At 43.6% G+C, this 19103-nt stretch overlaps 1 protein-coding gene across 1 annotated transcript in view; it reads right to left on the bottom strand.

Moving 5' to 3' along the window:
* The window catches only part of LOC126187855 (gamma-soluble NSF attachment protein-like), a 148035-nt gene that overhangs the window by 31989 nt on the left and 96943 nt on the right, over positions 1-19103 (bottom strand). Inside the window, exon 9 of the mRNA XM_049929170.1 lies at positions 5953-6077. Coding sequence (XP_049785127.1) covers positions 5997-6077 — 81 coding nt within the window. The 3' untranslated portion in view covers positions 5953-5996. The remainder of the gene's footprint in view (positions 1-5952; positions 6078-19103) is intronic.

Raw genomic sequence — 19103 nt, 5'->3', positions numbered from 1 at the left:
GGGGAGGGGTGGAGAGTTGTGGGGTGGGGTGGGGAGGGGGAAGGAGTTGTGGGGAGGGGAGGGGAGGGGAGGGCAGTCGTGGGGTTGGGGAGTCGAGGGGAGGGGGTTCGAGGGGAGGGGAGGGCAGTCGAGGGGAGGGGCGGGGAGTCGAGCCGAGGGCTGGGGAGTCGAGCCGAGGGGAGGGGAGTCGAGCCGAGGGGAGGGGAGTCGAGCCGAGGGGAGGGGAGTCGAGCCGAGGGTAGGGGAGTCGAGCCGAGGGTAGGGGAGTCGAGCCGAGGGTAGGGGAGTCGAGCCGAGGGGAGGGGAGTCGAGGGGAGGGGAGGGGAGTCGAGGGGAGGGGAGGGGAGTCGAGGGGAGGGGAGGGGAGTCGAGGTGAGGGGAGTCGAGGTGAGGGGAGTCGAGGTGAGGGGAGTCGAGGTGAGGGGAGTCGAGGGGAGGGGAGTCGAGGGGAGGGGAGTCGAGGGGAGGGGAGTCGAGGGGAGGGGAGTCGAGGGGAGGGGAGTCGAGGGGAGGGGAGTCGAGGGGAGGGGAGTCGAGGGGAGGGGAGTCGAGGGGAGGGGAGTCGAGGGGAGGGGAGTCGAGGGGAGGGGAGTCGAGGGGAGGGGAGTCGAGTGGAGGGGAGTCGAGTGGAGGGGAGTCGAGTGGAGGGGAGTCGAGTGGAGGGGAGTCGAGTGGAGGGGAGTCGAGTGGAGGGGAGTCGAGTGGAGGGGAGTCGAGTGGAGGGGAGTCGAGTGGAGGGGAGTCGAGTGGAGGGGAGTCGAGTGGAGGGGAGTCGAGTGGAGGGGAGTCGAGTGGAGGGGAGTCGAGTGGAGGGGAGTCGAGTGGAGGGGAGTCGAGTGGAGGGGAGTCGAGTGGAGGGGAGTCGAGTGGAGGGGAGGGGAGTCGAGTGGAGGGGAGGGGAGTCGAGTGGAGGGGAGGGGAGTCGAGTGGAGGGGAGGGGAGTCGAGTGGAGGGGAGGGGAGTCGAGTGGAGGGGAGGGGAGTCGAGTGGAGGGGAGGGGAGTCGAGTGGAGGGGAGGGGAGTCGAGTGGAGGGGAGTCGAGTGGAGGGGAGTCGAGTGGAGGGGAGTCGAGGGTAGGGAAGTTGGGGAAGGTAGTGGGGGAGGGAGGAGGGTGTGGTGGGGGATAAAGGAAGGGAGGCTGAAGAGGAGGAGGAAAGGGAGGAGGAATCCACACCAAAGATGCTACGGAGGGAGTTCTTCCCCATCTGCCTTATGTTACAGATTTCAAATTTGGAGGTAGAGGTCAAACCCGTGACGGGGACTGAAAGAGAGAAAGGCAAAAAGGAGATTGAAAGGCAACCAACCGAAACCACAAGATGAAACAAAGTCATGAGGATAGCCAGACTAACATAACAAAGAAGCCCATGAAAAGGATAGGAAGGAGCACAGGGAAATGAAGGACAGGGATGGAGTAGGAAGGGAAGGGTAAGCATTCAGGAAAAGAATAAAGGTTGCAATAACTTAGGGATCTGTGTGCGCCACACACATACCCACAAAAGAGCTTTGGCCACCTGGAGGGACAAATTTTGAGATCTCAAAGGTAAGTAAAGACATAAGGTGACAAAAAATTTACGAAGTAATTACTTCTGTATTTTTAAAGATGTAGCAAAAATCTTACGTACTAACATCAACATCTTTTGCAATGTACTGTTTTTAGATGGAGAAAGCAAGCCAAATGGTATATATGTGTTTCAGTAAGACCACTGATGTTATTTTATTTCAATAAAACAGAACACATATAGTAACAAATACATATTTCATTGGATTTGCATGACAGATTTAAAATATCTTCACTGATTTCAGAAATAACTTCAGAAAAAATTACGCCTGTTGAAAGAATTGTATAAGGCACGGAAGAGTTGTGTAAACCAACACTAAAGGTGACTGCCAATAAAATGTTGGTTCTACTGTGTTTATTATTGCTGGTTATTGCCCACTGTGTTATGTCTGTTATTTTATAGGTATTGTGTGGTTTTTCCCTCATGAAATACAGAATACATGGTACACAAACTGTCAGTGACTGCCACGATTTTCTTCCTCTTATCATCCATACTTTCTAATACATAAAATAATTTCAAAGGACAACATATACTAGAATAAATAAAATGTCTTAAAATGCTGCACTGTACAATGTTCTTGCTATGAGACAGTTGCAATTCCTGAAATCCATTGCCAGTGGCCTCTGGTCTTCCAAGGAGTACCAGTCCTGAGTCCAGTGATAAAACACAAAAATCTGCCGCATTACGCCACACGCAGACAGACATGGCCTGCAGGCAGATCGGCGAGACTAGATCCGATGGGCAGGGTCTGCACATTACTGGAAATGATGGGCTTCAGATTGGCAGGCTTGATCCGGTAGAGATACCCACAGAAATGGCCTGCAGTTTTGGCCCATCGTGGAAACCCACTGGTGTGGCCAGCTATTTACATGAGACAGACACCATATTGACAAATGGGTCCATGGTGATCAATCCTTGCACAGATAACTTGCGTGAATACTCCGAAAATCAATACTAATGAGGATAGATAGCAACTCACCGTCAAGATGATCACTGAGCTGCAGAAAGTCACATAGAGAAGACAGTCACACTCTCATGTCTAAATTTTTGGCCATAGCCTTTGCCAGAAAATGAGAGCATACACACATTCACACAATCATTCACACACAACTCATGCACACGTGGCAGCTGTCTCCAGCTACTGTGTCAACAGTCTCTGAGAATCAGATCCAAACAATTCACTCCTCATGCCTCCATACCTCTGCCACTGCCATTGCCTTTCACAAGAAAGAAATGAAAACATTATTCTGTACTCAGCAATGGGGAGACAGGTGAAGAAAAGGTGCATACATTTGATGAACCAGGTGTAAGGAAGAGCAGATGGACAGTGAGCAAGTGCTTAGTATTCACACATGGTTCAGAAGCACAAAAACTCAGCGTGTACCAACAAAGAAATGACAGTTGTAAAAATGCAATTATTTGCATGTGCCCAGCATGAATAATGGAATTAAAACATAGACAAATGACCAACCAATTGAGAAATTAGCAAAAGATACTTCCTTGAATAAAATAAACAACATGAATTTGTGTACACAACTAATGAACTGTAAATATGTTGTGTATAGGAAGTTATTTATTTACATACTTATTAGGCAGCTGTAAGATGTGTTATGTAACACAGAGGATTTAAAAATAATTTTTGCTTTACCATGTGAATCACTAATCATTTTCATCACAGGAAACTACATTAAGTGTATTAGTAGAATATTCATACACTTGTGGATTATGTTTGATGATTTAATTGAGCAGTTGCTGCTGATGACTATATGGTGAAAGAGCGAGTGTTGCCATCTCCACCACTTAAAATCACAATCACTACCAACACCATGAGCTCTACCAATACACCAACATCGGCTGACTCTGTCCTGTGATAAAGTGCTGTGAACTATGGGGTTTATATCTTGCTGGTGCTAGTTTTCCCATCCGGTCCTTTTCCAGCACCTAGCAGCACAATCGAGAAGGAAGAATTTCGGGATTGGATAACCAGTCACCTACCATAACAACTACCACCAGCTTAAACACTTATAAGCAGTAACACACAAGTGCCGGCTGACAAAAGAAAATTTTGTCCCACTGCTGCTGGGGTCAGTGTAACATCCCCATGTGGCGAACAGTGATCTTAAGCAAATACATGAGTGAAGCAGTCCTATATAATTAATAATTTGTTATATTTATTAATATTCTATTAATAATTTTCAACGCTGTGTGAAAATCTCTCACTTTTTTTAATTATTTTCGACAAATGAAGATTTCTACAGACTAATATCACTCCTCTGTCATTCTGGTGCACACACTAGTGCTAGGTGACTATTATTATTGTATTATTATTATTATTATTATTATTATTATTATTATTATTAAGAAGCACTTACTGTGCTTCATAGGAGGCAACCGTATAAAAGTTTTATTTATTAATTACAAATACACACCATCACCTCATTGAAATTCTGTAGTTCTAAAGATTTAGCACCACCAAATAGCAGAGCCTGACCAGACATTTTGACTAGACGTTTCCTGTCATGAAGAAAGCGATGGGAATGAGACAAGCAGTGAAACTTTAATCTAATTTCCATCAAAGTCTGATTGTCTTCAGGCATAATAGGAATCCAGAACCTCCAACAATAAGAAACATGACACACTGCACAATGCATATCAACTCTAAAATGACTGCATTTAAAAATGACAATAAGGCTGTTAGAACACAATGACAGTCTTATCAAAACAAACTCACACTTGTCTTCCCACACTACAGGAGGAATTTAGAAACTGCAACAAGAATTTAGCAATTGAAAACATTCACTTCGTGGGGTATTTTCCATAAGTAAATTCAAACTATTACAAAAACATTGTATGGTTCATGCACCACCTTTTATTTCATTCATTCATAAAATACAGTTTTTTTCCAGGCAATGAGCTGATGAATGTATATGGGAATCAACTGTTTAAAATGTTCGATAATTAAGAACAGATTAATGTATATGGAAACAAACTGTTTAAGGTGTTCAATAATTAAGAAGGTAGCCATTGCAAGGGGGGGGGGGTTAAGAATTGTTATTGTCAGGGTTGGAAAATTAATCTGAAGAGGGAAAGCACTGTAAAAAGATGTATACTGTGAAATACCAAATATATTGTTCCATATAATGATTCCAGATGCATATATGACATAAACATTGGATTTGTCACTAATGTCTCAATAAATGCAAGGGAATTTTTCTTCCAGATGAGAAGACTGGAAAAAGAAGTACTGTGGGAACATAAAGATTGGGGAGATATGACAGTGGGGCAATATCAAATAGAAAAGAAACACTTTTCTAATATTGTGAAAAAATTTTTATTAACTTATTAACCAAACTGTTTTGTTTCTCATGCCCTCGTCAAGTAAGGGCCTAATGTGGTAACTTTATCTAAAGTAACTTGGAGCATATACAGGTAATAATGTAATTCCAAAACAAAATTTATGTGTTGTAAGATACAGAATGCTAACTTAATTTGAAATGAAGAAAGATGTTCATGGAAACCTTAAACATTGTTTAGGTATTGTTAAGTGTGAAACACTCCACTGTGTGCACCCTGGTTGCCATATGTGCAGACTGGGTGCAAAAGATGTCAGCTCGAAACACTGACAAGGTACAACAGGAATGTGAGTACACCTCTTGCCCTGCTCTGAATGCCTGCACTTAGGGTTTGGCATCGCAGCTTGGCAGTACCTTGTAAGACACGGAGCAAAGGGTGTCGGCAACCATGTCAACACCAGAATTTTGAAGATATAAAAGCTGTCCTTCTCTAATGTCAAATCAGTACATGAACACACGTTGCGATCTATGTTGAGCTGCCAGTTTAGAGATCTGTTTAACACTCACCTGTAAATGAAGTTTTACATTGGAAAAATTATGCATATAACACAGATGAGTTACTGCAAACGTGACTACATCATTGTAATAGTTTCAATAGCTGGGAGCTCTCTTTCAGCATCTGCCCACTGCAAAGAGTGAATAATTCTGGTGACTGCACAGCAGGTCCACTAGAGTGAATAACTCCAAGAATGATGACCACACAGCACTTGTAATGTAAAAGTTGGCATACACATCAAATTGGTAACAGATCGTTCACGGATTGGAACATATAATACTAAAACAACACCTGTGCCACTTCAAATTCACAATCATAATCGTCTGATAATGGCCTAAGAAGCAAAAATCTCATTTGTAAGTAAACTAATTTTTTTTCACAATTAAAAAAAATTGTTTCTCTTTTTTGTTCTTAGTGGCATGTTCAGTTAAGGAAAGTCTTTGTTCTTGAAGCTAATGCAAATTCTTAAATTCTCTGTTTTAATCGCTGTAACACAAAACTGATGATAATTTGTTATTTGCTTATAAAACTCTGCATAACTTACAATATCTTCTGCAGTGCAAGGTGAATTATTTTCTTTTGCCTAATTCAGCAAAGACCGCCTGCATATTCATCATCCTCATCCTCTTTGTCTCCACTACCAGAAACTGGTTTTCCAGCAGGTGATGCCTGGAAGAAACAATCTGTGATGTAATAAAAAATTCTGATGTGTCAACAACAAATAAATAAATGAATACCTTTCACACAAATATTCTACATTTACCCACGAAGAGGTACATAGACAGCTACTTTGAATAAACTGTTGTTTCTCAAGCTGTAAAGCAAACACCACTAATAGACTGGAAACTGCTGCCTACAAAGCAGTACAAGTGATCTATGATTGTGGGACATGTGATTGATGTGTCACCAACCCCTCCAGTTGTTATTGGCAGCAGATGAATCACAATTCATCTACTTTTTTTTTTTTTAAGCCAAAGTCCAGACACACAACAATCAAGATAAATAGAATAAAAGAAACTTCATGTACAGTAAATAGGGGCAAAGCTAAGTGCAGTATTAACTTACTTCATCAAAATAGCAGTGGAATAAAAGATAAAGTACATGAGGTATTAGTGTGTTTAGATGATCTCAAAAATAAGAATGAGATTGATATACTGTGTCTTTCTGAACACCATGTAAATGTGGGGATGGATAGTGTCAGTATAAATGGGTATAATTTAGCATCTTACACTTTTAGATCCAGGATGGATAAAGGACGAGTTGCCATTTTCACAAAACAGGGGTATAAATACAAAACTGTAGAAGTAAGTAAATTTTGTGTTGATCAGCACTTTGAGGTCGGTGCATGTGAACTTCAGCTAGATTATGTAGTATTGATATTAGCAAAAGTGTACAGGTCTCCATTAGGGGACTGGGAGCTATTCATAAAAAATGTTTGACTCCTTATTATGCTGTCTGTCAGACAAAAAGAAGTAGTTATTAATCTGTGGTAATTTCAATGTAAACTTTCTAACTAATTCTGATAGGAAAAGTGAACTAGAAGTGTTATTAACAACATATAACTTAGAATCAGTGGTCAATTTCCCTACACATATAACTCAAGACAGTAGTACTCTAACAGATAATGTATTTGTACAGAAAGAGGATATAAAACAAACATGTGCTTTCCCTGTGGTAAATGGATTGTCAGACCATGATGCACAACTGATTAACTTACAAAACCTAACAGGATGTACACTTCAGAAACCATCAAGTAAAAGTGTGAGGTTGCTCAACCCTTAATCTGTAGAGCACTTCAGAGAAAGTTAAGAAATGTTAATTGGGGAGACTATATAATGAGCCAAATGCTAATAATAAATGCAACATATTTCTTGATAAATGTACATCCCTTTATGAACATTGTTTCCCAAAGAAAATTACTAAATGTAACACCAAACACTTTTCAAAGAAACCTTGGATTACTACAGGTATTAACCTGTTGGTTGGTTGGTTTAAAGGTGGGAGAAGGGACCAAACTACGGGGTCATCGGTCCCTTGTTCCTAATAAAACAATGCCACAAGTGTGAGAATAAAACGGACGAAACATGTAACACAAAACGGAAAGAAAGGAAAAGCCACAAGAACAAAGGGAAGGCAATGAACACTAAAAGGAACAAAAGAGGACAAGAAAACAACAGAGAGACGCTAGAAACAGAAGCAAGTAAAACGTGAAAGCAGAGTACAGTGGCTGGCCAATCATGACAATAAAAAGGGAAAGCCAGGCACTCTGCAACACATTAAAACCACCACCCTAAAATCACTAGGGTGGAGGACACAGAGGGACAAAGGACATGCGCTAAAACTTACACAGAAGTCTAAAACCCACTCTCACACATAAAATGTAAAACTAAAGCTGCAGTGGAGGCATTGTCGCCCAACACCGAAGGCAGTGTGCTGAGAAAGTTAAAAGTCTGCTGCAGAGTGGCTAAAAGTGGGCAGTCCAGCAAGAGGTGGACGACTGTCATTTGGGAGCCACAGCAACACTGAGTTGGGTCCTGGCAACAGAGTACCATATGTACTCGAATCTAAGCCGCACTCAAATCTAAGCCGCACCTGAAAAATGAGACTCGAAATCAAGGAAAAAAAAAATTTCCCGAATCTAAGCCGCACCTGAAATCTGAGACTCGAAATTCAAGGGGAGAGAAAAGTTTTAGGCCGCATCTCCAAATCGAAACAAAGTTGGTCCATTGTAATATGAGACACAATTTTTATTTAGGTCGAATGAATGACGATACAGCTACAGTAGTTTGGTTCGAGTCGTAAGCTTAGCAGTTCAGCTTTACTGGGTAGCCATTGCTATGCGTCAGGCGCTCCGTCCGTATTTATACGGGTACCCTTCCTTTTTCACGTGCTTTGTCTGGTTTGAATTGATTGCTTATTTTTCTTTGATCTGATAAGCGCAGTTTTCTTTTCACTTTAAGATGAAAATGCATTACTGCACTGTGTCATGCATTATTTGTCGCATTCTGATAGTGCATGTTTACGGCCTGTCGCCGCTCGCAGCATGGCTTGCTTTTGAGTGCGCGACCGCCGCTTTTAAAAAAATAAAAGAGAGAGAGAGAGAGAGAGAGAGAGAGAGAGAGAGAGAGGAGTCGTCTCATTAGCGAAACAATGACAAGACACTTCTATTTGTTGTTACTTACACTGCTGGTTTCTTTGATAATGATCAACAAGAACCAAATAATAGACTGCGTATGATAGAAAATGTTCTGAACGAGAGTTTAGCGAAAATTTTTCTCCGTTTGAAAATCTTCGCAGGCGCCTCTTTAGTACATTACATTCTGCACAGAAATTAGAGTCATCTCAGATTTAAAAATCTAGTCAATTGCCGTGCTTCATTTCTGACTGTATCACTGTTAAGCATAAGAATAATACAGATATAAACATGACATGATATGTATATTCTTCGGCGTTTGCTGTTGTCTCACTCTAGTTTTGTGGTTTATTAGGCAGATAGGATTTAAATAAGATAGCAGCAAACACGAAACAATACATGGCAAAATGTTTATATTTGTATTATTCTTATGGTGACGAGAATACTGCATCTGATTCACAATTTATAAAAGTTCCTATTAGCAACCATCTCTTCTCACAGGTAGGAAAAAATCCCGAACGTAGAGTTGGCCATATTGACAAACATCCCAAACAGTCTTGCCAGTCAGGTTTTCGTAGTACATTGAAATGCTGCTACATTCGAAGATGAACAATACGGAATCTGTATTTACTTCGTTGGATAATGTATGAAAATGCAGTGGGCGAAACTCGGGGTGGAGAAAAAAGCTCGTCTTCCATCTTTTTTATTTAATTTTTTTTTTATAGAATTTATTTACTGATGCAGAGGTTTTGGCGCCAGTATTTATCTTTGTGCCTACAAAGCATGCCTGTGTAGCGCTACATATATTCGACAGCAGAAGTAAGTTGTGGCGGCACCCACCAACATTTTTCAGAACTTCCGCTTGCTTTGCACTCGATTCTAAGCTGCAGGTGGTTTTTTGAATTACAAAAATCGGAAAAAAAGTGCGGCTTAGATTCGAGTAAATATGGTAGGTAACCGTGTGTTAGCCAAGTAAGGCCAATGCGGAGCCGGCAGAGGACAAATGATTCCCTACGAGAGGCCTGCATGGAAGACTTCCACACATTCATAGTCTCCTTAATGACACGCAGTTTGTTGTGCGTGCTGTTATGCCATTCCGTCTCCCAAATCCAGAAAACCCTGCGGTGTAAGACAGAACGCAGATCAGCTTCGGAGGTGCCTCTCTCCAGAAGCGGTTTCCGCGTTGCCTGTTTGACCAGCCTGTTGGCAAGTTCGTTGCGGGGGATTCTGATGTGTCCTGGGGTCCACACAAACACCACGGAACGGCGGGACTGTTCCGGGGCATAGATGGACTCCTGAAAGGATGCTACCAGAGTGTGGCGAGGGTAGCACTGGTCAATAGCTTGTAGGCTGCTCAGTGAGTCAGTACAAAGGAGAAATGACTTACCAGGGCATGAGTGGATGTACTCAAGAGCACAAGATATGGCCGCCAGCCCTGCAGTGAAAACACTGCAGCCAACTGACAAGGAATGCTGCTCAATATGTCGTCCATGAACATATGTGAAGCCTATGTGACCATCAGCCATTGAGCCATTGGTGTAAACCACTTCAGAGCCCCGGAACACATCAAGAATCGAGAGGAAGTGACAGCGGAGAGCGGCGGGGTTAACGGAGTCCTTACGGCCATGCAAAAGGTCCAGACGAAGCTGCGGCCGAGGTGTACACCATGGAGGCGAAGGTGAACAGACCGCAAGTAGAGGAGGTAAAGGGAAGGACTCCAATTTGGAGAGAAGGAACCGCACGCGAACCGCAATCGTTAGTCCCGATCTGGGCCGTCGATGCAGGAGATGGACTGCCGTGGTCAGGAAAAGTAGACGGTAATTCGGATGCTCAGGGGAACTATGAATGTGTGCTGCGTAGCTGGCAAGCAGTTGCACACGTCTGATCTGCAGTGGAGGGACACCAGCCTCCACCAGTACGCTGGTCACTGGACTCGTCCTAAAAGCTCCTGTCACTAATCGAACCTCAAAGTGGTGCCCAAGTGTCGAGTAAATGCAATGCTGAAGGTGCTGCCGAACCATAAACCACACTCCCATAGTCAATTCGGGATTGGACAAGGGCTCTGTAGAGCTACAGCAGTGTACAGCGATCCCCAATTGGTGTTGCTAAGGCAATGGAGGGCATTGAGGTGCTGCCAGCACTTACACTTAAGCTGACGAAGATGAGGGAGCCAAATCAATCAAGCGTCGAAAACCAGTCCTAGGAACTGATATGTCTCCACTACAGTGAGTGGATTGTCATTAAGGTAAAGTGCGGGTTCCAGATGAACGGTACAACGCCGACAGAAGTGCATGACACATGACTTTGCGGCTGAAAACTGGAAGCCGTGGGCTAGAGCCCTTGACTGCGCCTTGTGGATGGCTCCCTGGAGGCTCCGCTCAGCAACAATAGTACTGGAGCAGCAGTACGAAATGCAGAAGTCATCTGCGTACAGAGAAGGTGACACGGAGGGCCCGACTGCTGCTGCTAGACTATTAATGGCCACTAAAAACAGACACACACTCAATACAGAGCCCTGCTGGACTCCATTCTCCTGGATATGAATGGAACTACGTGAGTCACCAACTTGGACATCGAAAATATTGAGCAACAGGAAGTTTTGGATAAAAATCAGGAGTGGTCCCCAGGGACCCCACTCATACAATGTGGCAAGGATATGATATCGCCAGGTCATGTCGTATGCTTTGCGCAAGTCAAAAAAGACAGCAATCAGGTGTTGCTGTCTGGAAAAGGCTGTTCAAATGGCAGACTTGATGGACACAAGATTATCAGTGGTAGAGCGACCCAGGTGGAAGCTGCCCTGACATGAAGCCAGCAAGCCACGTGACTCCAGTACCCAACCCAACCGTCAACATACCATACGTTTGAGCAGCTTACAAAGAATGTTGGTGAGGCTGATGGGCTGATAGCTATCCACATCAAGCAGGTTTTTACTGGGTTTGAGCACCGGAATGATGGTGCTCTCCTGCCATTGCGATGGAAAGACGCTATCGCACCAGATCCAGTTGAAGATGACAAGAAGATGTCACTTGTAGTCAGATGAGAGATGTTTAATCATCTGGCTGTGGATGTTATCAGGACAAGGAGCTGTGTCATGGCAATGTGCAAGGGCACTGAGGAGCTCCCACTCTGTACATGGGGCATTACAGGATTCACTGCAGTGTGTAGTGAATGAGAGGACGTTCCCTTCCAGCCGCCATTTGAGTGTGCGAAAGGCTGGGGGGTAATTCTCTGATGCAGAGGCTCGAGCAAAGTGCTTGGCAATCGTGTTTGCGTTGGTACATAACTTGCCATTTATGGTAACACCGGGGCCTGGTACCCGAAAAGACGTTGATCTTTGCCCAGACTTGGGAAGGTTATGTGTGGCACCCAATGGTGGAGAAGTATCTCTCCCAACACTCCTCCTTCCGTTGTTTGATAAGGTAGTGAACACGGGCACAGAGCTGTTTAAAGGCTATGAGGTGCTCCAGGGCAGGGTGCTACTTATGCCACTGTAGAGCACGCTGATGCTCCTTAATTGCTTCAGTGACTTCCGGCAACCACCAAGGGACAACCTTACCCCTCGTGCACACTAAAGAGCGAGGGATCGCATTTTCTGCCGCTGAAACAATTGTGCTAGTCATCCCGCTCAGCTATCACATCGATGTTCCCATGTGGGTGAGCTTTAGTGGTGACAGCAGAGGTGAAAGTTCCCCAGCCCGCCTTGTTCAAAGCCCATCTGGGCAGGCATCCATGTGTGTCTGATGCTGGGCAGCGAAAGGAAGATGGGGAAGTGGTCACTACCACACAGGTTGTCATGTGCTCTTCAGTGGATAGATGGGAGAAGTCCTGGGCTGCAAGTTGATAAATTAATGGCCGAGTAACTACCATGAGCCACACTGAAATGAGTGGCAGCCCCAGTATTTAAGATGCACAGGTTGAGTTGTGACAGTAAAGTTTTGACATTTCTGCCCCACAAGGGGTTATGGGCATTAAAATCTCCCAGAAGTAGAAAAGGCTTAGGAGGCTGAGCAATCAGCTCAGCTAATAAATTCAGGGGTACTGCACCCTCTGGAGGAAGATATACATTGCAGACAGTTATTTCCTGTGTTGTCCTTATTCTGACAGCCACAGCTTCAAGAGGAGTTTGAAGGGGCACATGTTCACTACAGACCGTGTTTAGGACATATACGCAAACTCCACCTGACACTCGATTACAGTCACTGCGGTTCTTGTAATATCCCTTATAGCCGCGGAGGGCAATGCAGAAAGCTTAACAGTTGCCGTAGCTCAGCCAGGTGGTGGAAAAACTGCTGCAATTCCACTGGAGGATGACATCGTGAGAATGGGAAGGCATGCAATATTTAATGAGGCAGATTACACCTCAGAGTCACCTGCTACCACTGATTTATTGCCTGAGCAGTCTATATACATTGTGTCTGAGGGTCTGGCGAGATCTAGGTCCTCAGCGGACGGCAAAATCTCCACCCCATCCTCAGCCGAAGAGTTTGTAGGTAGCGGTGGTGTAGGTGCCACCACAATTTCCTTGGTCTTATGGGATTTCTTTTTGGATTTCTGTCACTGTTCCTTGGGTTTCCCTGGCTGAGCAGACTTCACTGACTCAGTCTCCGTGACTGAGGACGAGCATGAAGCCCTACGACCAGCTGCTTTTGGGCTCTTCAGCCACTGACGGGTGTCGTCTTTCCCACTAGAAGAAACCTGGGAAGGGAGTGACCCAAGGGACCCTTTCCTAGCTAGAGAAACGGAAGACGATTTACGCTTCTCTGGCTTAGCAGTGGGGACGGATGTCCCCAATGATTGGGGGGGGGGGGGGGGGGGGGGCTGTTGCTCCCGAAGTAGGTGGTGCAATAGTAACAGGGAGGGGCGTGCCCCCACCAACAAGGGGGCAGGTGTAGTCTTCTGGCTCTGAGAGGTGACCTGGGTTGGTGGAGCTGATGGTGCTAGAACTGTTGTAGTGGCGGCGTAGGACAATGTCATACGCACAGGATGCAGGCGTTCAAATTTTCTCTTAGTTTCAGTGTAGGTCAGTCTGTCCAGGGTCTTGTACTCCATGATTTTCCTTTCTTTCTGGAAAATCCTGCAGTCAGGCAAGCAAGGCAAATGGTGCTCACCGCAGTTGACAGAGACGGGAGGCGGGGCACATGGAGTATTGGGATGTGATGGGCATCTGAAATCTCGGCATGTGACGCTGGAAGTACAGTGGGAAGACATATGCCCTAACTTCCAACACTTAAAGCACCACATCGGGGGAGAGATTAGGGCTTTACATCACACCAGTAGACCATCACCTTGACCTTCTCGGGCAATGTATCACCCTCAAAGGCCAATATGAAGGCACTGGTGACAACCTGATTATCCCTCGGACCCCAGTGGACATACCGGATGAAATGTACACCTTGCCGCTGTAAATTGACAGCTCATCGTCAGACTGCAAAAGAAGGTCTCTGTGAAATATGATACCCTGGACCATATTTAAGCTCTTATGGGGAGTGATAGTTACAGAAACATGCCCCAGCTTGTCACAAGCAAGTAACTCCTGTGACTGGGCAGAGGAAGCTGTTTCGATCAAGACTAACCCAGATCCCAATTTGGACAAGCCCTGCACCTCCCCAAACTTGTCCTCTAAATGCTCAACCAAAAACTGAGGCTTCATCATCATGAAAGATTCCCCATCAGCTCTTGAACATACAAGGTACCGGGGCATCCTTAGCCTGACATTCCTCCCATGGTGTGGCCAGGGAGGGGAACAATTTGGGGTCATACTTCTGTGTGTTGAATTGAGTTCGTGATCACTTTGAGACAGCTAGCATTTCAACACCAGCAAGAGATGATGGACTATACTTCATCGCCTGTCACGTGTCCTGATGCCACCCACTCTGACTAGGGGACCTCCCCATGGGTGGCACCCAGCCACAGCAAAGGCCATCCGATGCCCCAGAGGGATGGGCATCTACCCCATGGCATACGTGGGGAGTTAACAGTGCAGGCATCAGCAGAGTGATCCCTGTGTGGTCAGGGGGCTACAACCAACAGGGTACATCGCGGCCCCACCACGCACCACAATGGACTGGCTACTGTGCTGGATATCAGGTGTAAAGAAGCCCATGGTCATCGTCGACACAGAAATCGACACCGCATAGTGCATGGTGGGAAATGCACGCAGGAAGGTGTCCTCGCCCAAGAGATGGAGAATGGGCAGGACTGCAATGCGACGACGAGAAAGTGGGCTAAAGATCTCAATGCACAATGGATATGATGCACCTTGTAAGGCGCCCTTCCCCAATTAGCTCACTCTTTGGGAAATTTTTGAAGAATGGAGGTCAAACCCTACAGGGGACCATCACATAAAGGCCGAAACATGTGAAACTCCTTTTAGTCACCTCATATGACAGGCAGGAATACCTTGGGCCTATTCTAACCCCTGGACCCGCAGGGGGCTATTAAACTGTCTTCAGAAAGAAAAAGAAAACTGTATGAGATGGCAAGAACTAGTAAAGATCCAGAAGTAGTTTTACATTATAAAATTATATTAACACAATGAGAAAAGTTGTAAGGAAATCAAGAAATATATATGTTAGAGAAGAAATTAACAACTACGGCAATAAAATCAAAACAATATGGAATGTTGTCAGAAGGTAGACGGGAAAAGTAATGACTGACGTAGGCAGTATTACTATTAAAGAGAATGGCCAAGCCAACAGTACAGAAGTAGCTGATGTATTTAACAACAATTTCTTAAGTGTAGGAGAAAAAATTAGTGAGAATAGTTCAAAAGAAAAAGCCAGGCAGTATATTGAAGAGTCAGTTTTGAAAAATTTTAGTCAGATTAAGTTTCACCTAACAACCTCTTGTGAAGTAATTAAAATTATTAAATCTTTGAAAAATAAATGTTCTGAAGGAGTAGAGCACATCTCTAATAAGATATTAAAAAATGTGGAGCAATTACAACTGATGTTCCAAGTCACATACGTAATGCATCACTAACTCAAGGTATTTTCCCAGACAGGTTAAAATACGTCATTGTCAGGCCGCTCTACAGAATGGGGGACACCACAGATGTCAGTAATTATTGGCCAGTATCCTTGCTTACAGCATTTTCAAAAATCTTTGAGAAAATAATGTATTCAAGAGTGGTTAGTCATCTCAACAGTAATGGGATACTTAGTAAATCACAGTTCGGATTTCAAAAATGCTGTTCCCTGAGACAGCAATATACAATTTCACTGTCCACATAATATGTCACCAATAGGAATTTTCTGTGACTTGTCTAAAGCATCTGATCGTGTGAACCATGACATTATGGTACAGAAATTACAATTCTATGGTATAAATGGAATAGCATATGGGTGGTTTAAGTCATACCCACAGAACAGGAATCAAAAAGTTTCTTTATATGGATCAAGTGATTAAAATAAGGTTGCCACTTCATCTAACTGGGATGAAATTACATTAGGTGTTCCACAGGGTTCAATCATGGGTCCCCTTCTGTTCTTGATATATGTGAACAACCTCCCTTCTTATCTGAAACAAGAAGTTGCACTGACACTGTTTGCTGATGATACAGGCATCATTATTAATCCAGTAAAAGAAACTCCAATTGAAAGTGATACAAATAAGGTCTTTGGAAAAGTCATTAATTGGTTTTCTGCAAATGGGCTTGGTCTAAACTTGGAAAAAAACACAGTACACCCAATTTTCTGCTGCAAAAAGTGCAGTCCCTTCAATAAATATAACACATCAAGAGAAGTCAGTAGACTTGGTAGAGGAGACTAAGCTTTTGGGTGTACACATAGATGAAAATCTTAACTGGAAAATTCATATTTTTGACCTTCTAAAGTGACTAGGTTCAGCAACTTTTTGAATCAGAATTACTGCCAATTTTGAGGATATAGAAATTAGTAAGATAACATACTTCGCATACTTTCACTCTCTGATGTCATACGGAATAATATTTTGGGGTAACTCAACACTTAGACAAAAAGTATTCACTGCTCGAAAGAAAGCGGTTAGAATAATGTGTGGGGTTCATAGCTGCACATCTTTTAGTCATCTTTTCAAAAGTTTGAGAATTCTTACAACAGCCTCACAGTACATTTACTCACTAATGAAATTTGTTCTCAACAACATGGACCAGTTTAATAACAACAGTGAAATTCATGATCATAATAACAGAAAAAAGAAAGACTTACCTTATCCTTTACTCAACCCATATTTGGTACAGATAGGGGTAAAATATGCCGCTATAAAAATTTTTGACAAATTGCCAGTGGAAATAAAATGTCTGACCAACAGCAGTAATAGCTACAAAAATAAACTGAAATCATATCTCCTTGACAACTCCTTCTATACCATAGATGAATTCTTGAATAGGAATAAATAAATCTATAAATACAGTATATGCATAAATATTAATCTTTAACACCCAAACTCTTTGCCTTTACATATATCTGCCTGTGTCTGTATATGTGCGGATGGATGTGCGTGTGTGTGTGTGTGTGTGTGTGTGTGTGTGGTAGGTAAGGTAGGTAAGTCTTCCCACTCCCGGGATTGGAATGACTCCTTACCCTCTCCCTTAAAACCCACAAGACTTACCTTAGGGGGGGAAAAAAGGACGGGTATACACTTGCACACACACACATATCATTCCACACATATACAGACACAAGCTTTTGCAACAAACAGTTGCTTCATCAGGAAAGAGGGAAGGAGAGGGAAAGACGAAAGGATGTGGGTTTTAAGGGAGAGGGTAAGGAGTCATTCCAATCCCGGGAGCAGAAAGACTTACCTTAGGGGGAAAAAAGGACAGGTATACACTCGTGCACACACACACACACATCCATATCCATCTGCACATATACAGACACAAGCAGACATATGTAAAGGCAAAGAGTTTTGGCAGAGATGTCAGTCGAGGTGGAAGTACAGAGGCAAAGATGTTGTTGAATGACAGGTGAGGTATGAGCAGCGACAACTTGAAATTATTCCCGTTACCCACCAGGCGTCAACCTCCACTAATTTCAAGTTGTCGCCGCTCATACCTCACCTGTCATTCAACAACATCTTTGCCTCTGTACTTCCGCCTCGACCGACATCTTTGCCAAAACTCTTTGCCTTTACATATGTCTGCTTGTGTCTGTAAATGAGCGGATGGATTGTGTGTGTGTGCGAGTGTATACCTGTCCTTTTTTCCCCCTAAGGTAAGTCTTTCTGCTCCCGGGATTGGAATGACTCCTTACCCTCTCCCTTAAAACCCACATCCTTTCGTCTTTCCCTCTCCTTCCCTCTTTCCTGATGAAGCAGCCGTTGGTTGTGAAAGGTAGAATTTTGTGTGTATGTTTGTGTTTGTTTGTGTGTCGATCGACCTGCCAGCGCTTTTGTTTGGTAAGTCTCATCATCTTTCTTTTTAGATATATTTTTCCCACGTGGAATGTTTCCCTCTATTTTTTTTATATATATATATATATTTCAGGTCTATTGACCTGCCAGCGCTTTTGTTTGGTAAGTCTCATCATCTTTCTTTTTAAATATATTTTTCCCACGTGGAATGTTTCCCTCTATATATATATATATATATATATATATATATATATACGGTTATAATAGAAGGAAACATTCCACGAAGGAAAAATATATTTAAAAACAAAGATGATGTGACTTACCAAATGAAAGTGCTGGCAGGTCGACAGACACACAAACAAACACAAACATACACACGAAATCCAAGCTTTCGCAACCAACGGTTGCCTCGTCAGGAAAGAGGGAAGGAGAAGGAAAGACAAAAGGATATGGGTTTTAAGGGAGAGGGTAAGGAGTCATTCCAATCCCGGGAGCGGAAAGACTTACCTTAGGGGGAAAAAAGGACAGGTATACACTCGCGCACACACACACGTATCCATCCACACATACACAGACACAATGTCTGCTTGTGTCTGTGTATGTGTGGATGGATACGTGTGTGTGTGCGCGAGTGTATACCTGTCCTTTTTTCCCCCTAAGGTAAGTCTTTCCGCTCCCGGGATTGGAATGACTCCTTACCCTCTCCCTTAAAACCCATATCCTTTTGTCTTTCCTTCTCCTTCCCTCTTTCCTGACGAGGCAACCGTTGGTTGCGAAAGCTTGGATTTCGTGTGTATGTTTGTGTTTGTTTGTGTGTCTGTCGACCTGCCAGCACTTTCATTTGGTAAGTCACATCATCTTTGTTTTTAAATATATATATATATATATATATATATAAACTTACCAAATGAAAGCATTGGTATGTTGATAGGAGACAATAAAAAACACACACAAATTTCGAGCTTTCGCAACCTAAGGTTGCTTGATCAGGAAAGAGGGAAGGAGGTGGAAAGACGAAAGGATGTGAGTTTTAAGGGAGAGGGTAAGGAGTCATCCCAATCCCGGGAGTGAAAAGACTTACCTTAGTGGGGAAAAAAGGACAGCACACACACACACACACACACACACATCCATCCGCACATATACAGACACAGGCAGACATATGTAAATGTCTGTGTGTCTGTGTGTGTGTGTGTGTGTGTGTGTGTGTGTGTGTGTGTGTGTGT

This window comes from Schistocerca cancellata, chromosome 5 (genome assembly GCF_023864275.1).
Source record: "Schistocerca cancellata isolate TAMUIC-IGC-003103 chromosome 5, iqSchCanc2.1, whole genome shotgun sequence".
In the NCBI taxonomy this organism is placed as follows: domain Eukaryota; kingdom Metazoa; phylum Arthropoda; class Insecta; order Orthoptera; family Acrididae; genus Schistocerca; species Schistocerca cancellata.
Note: the sequence above shows the minus strand (reverse complement) of the source record. Positions and strands in the feature narration are given on the sequence as shown.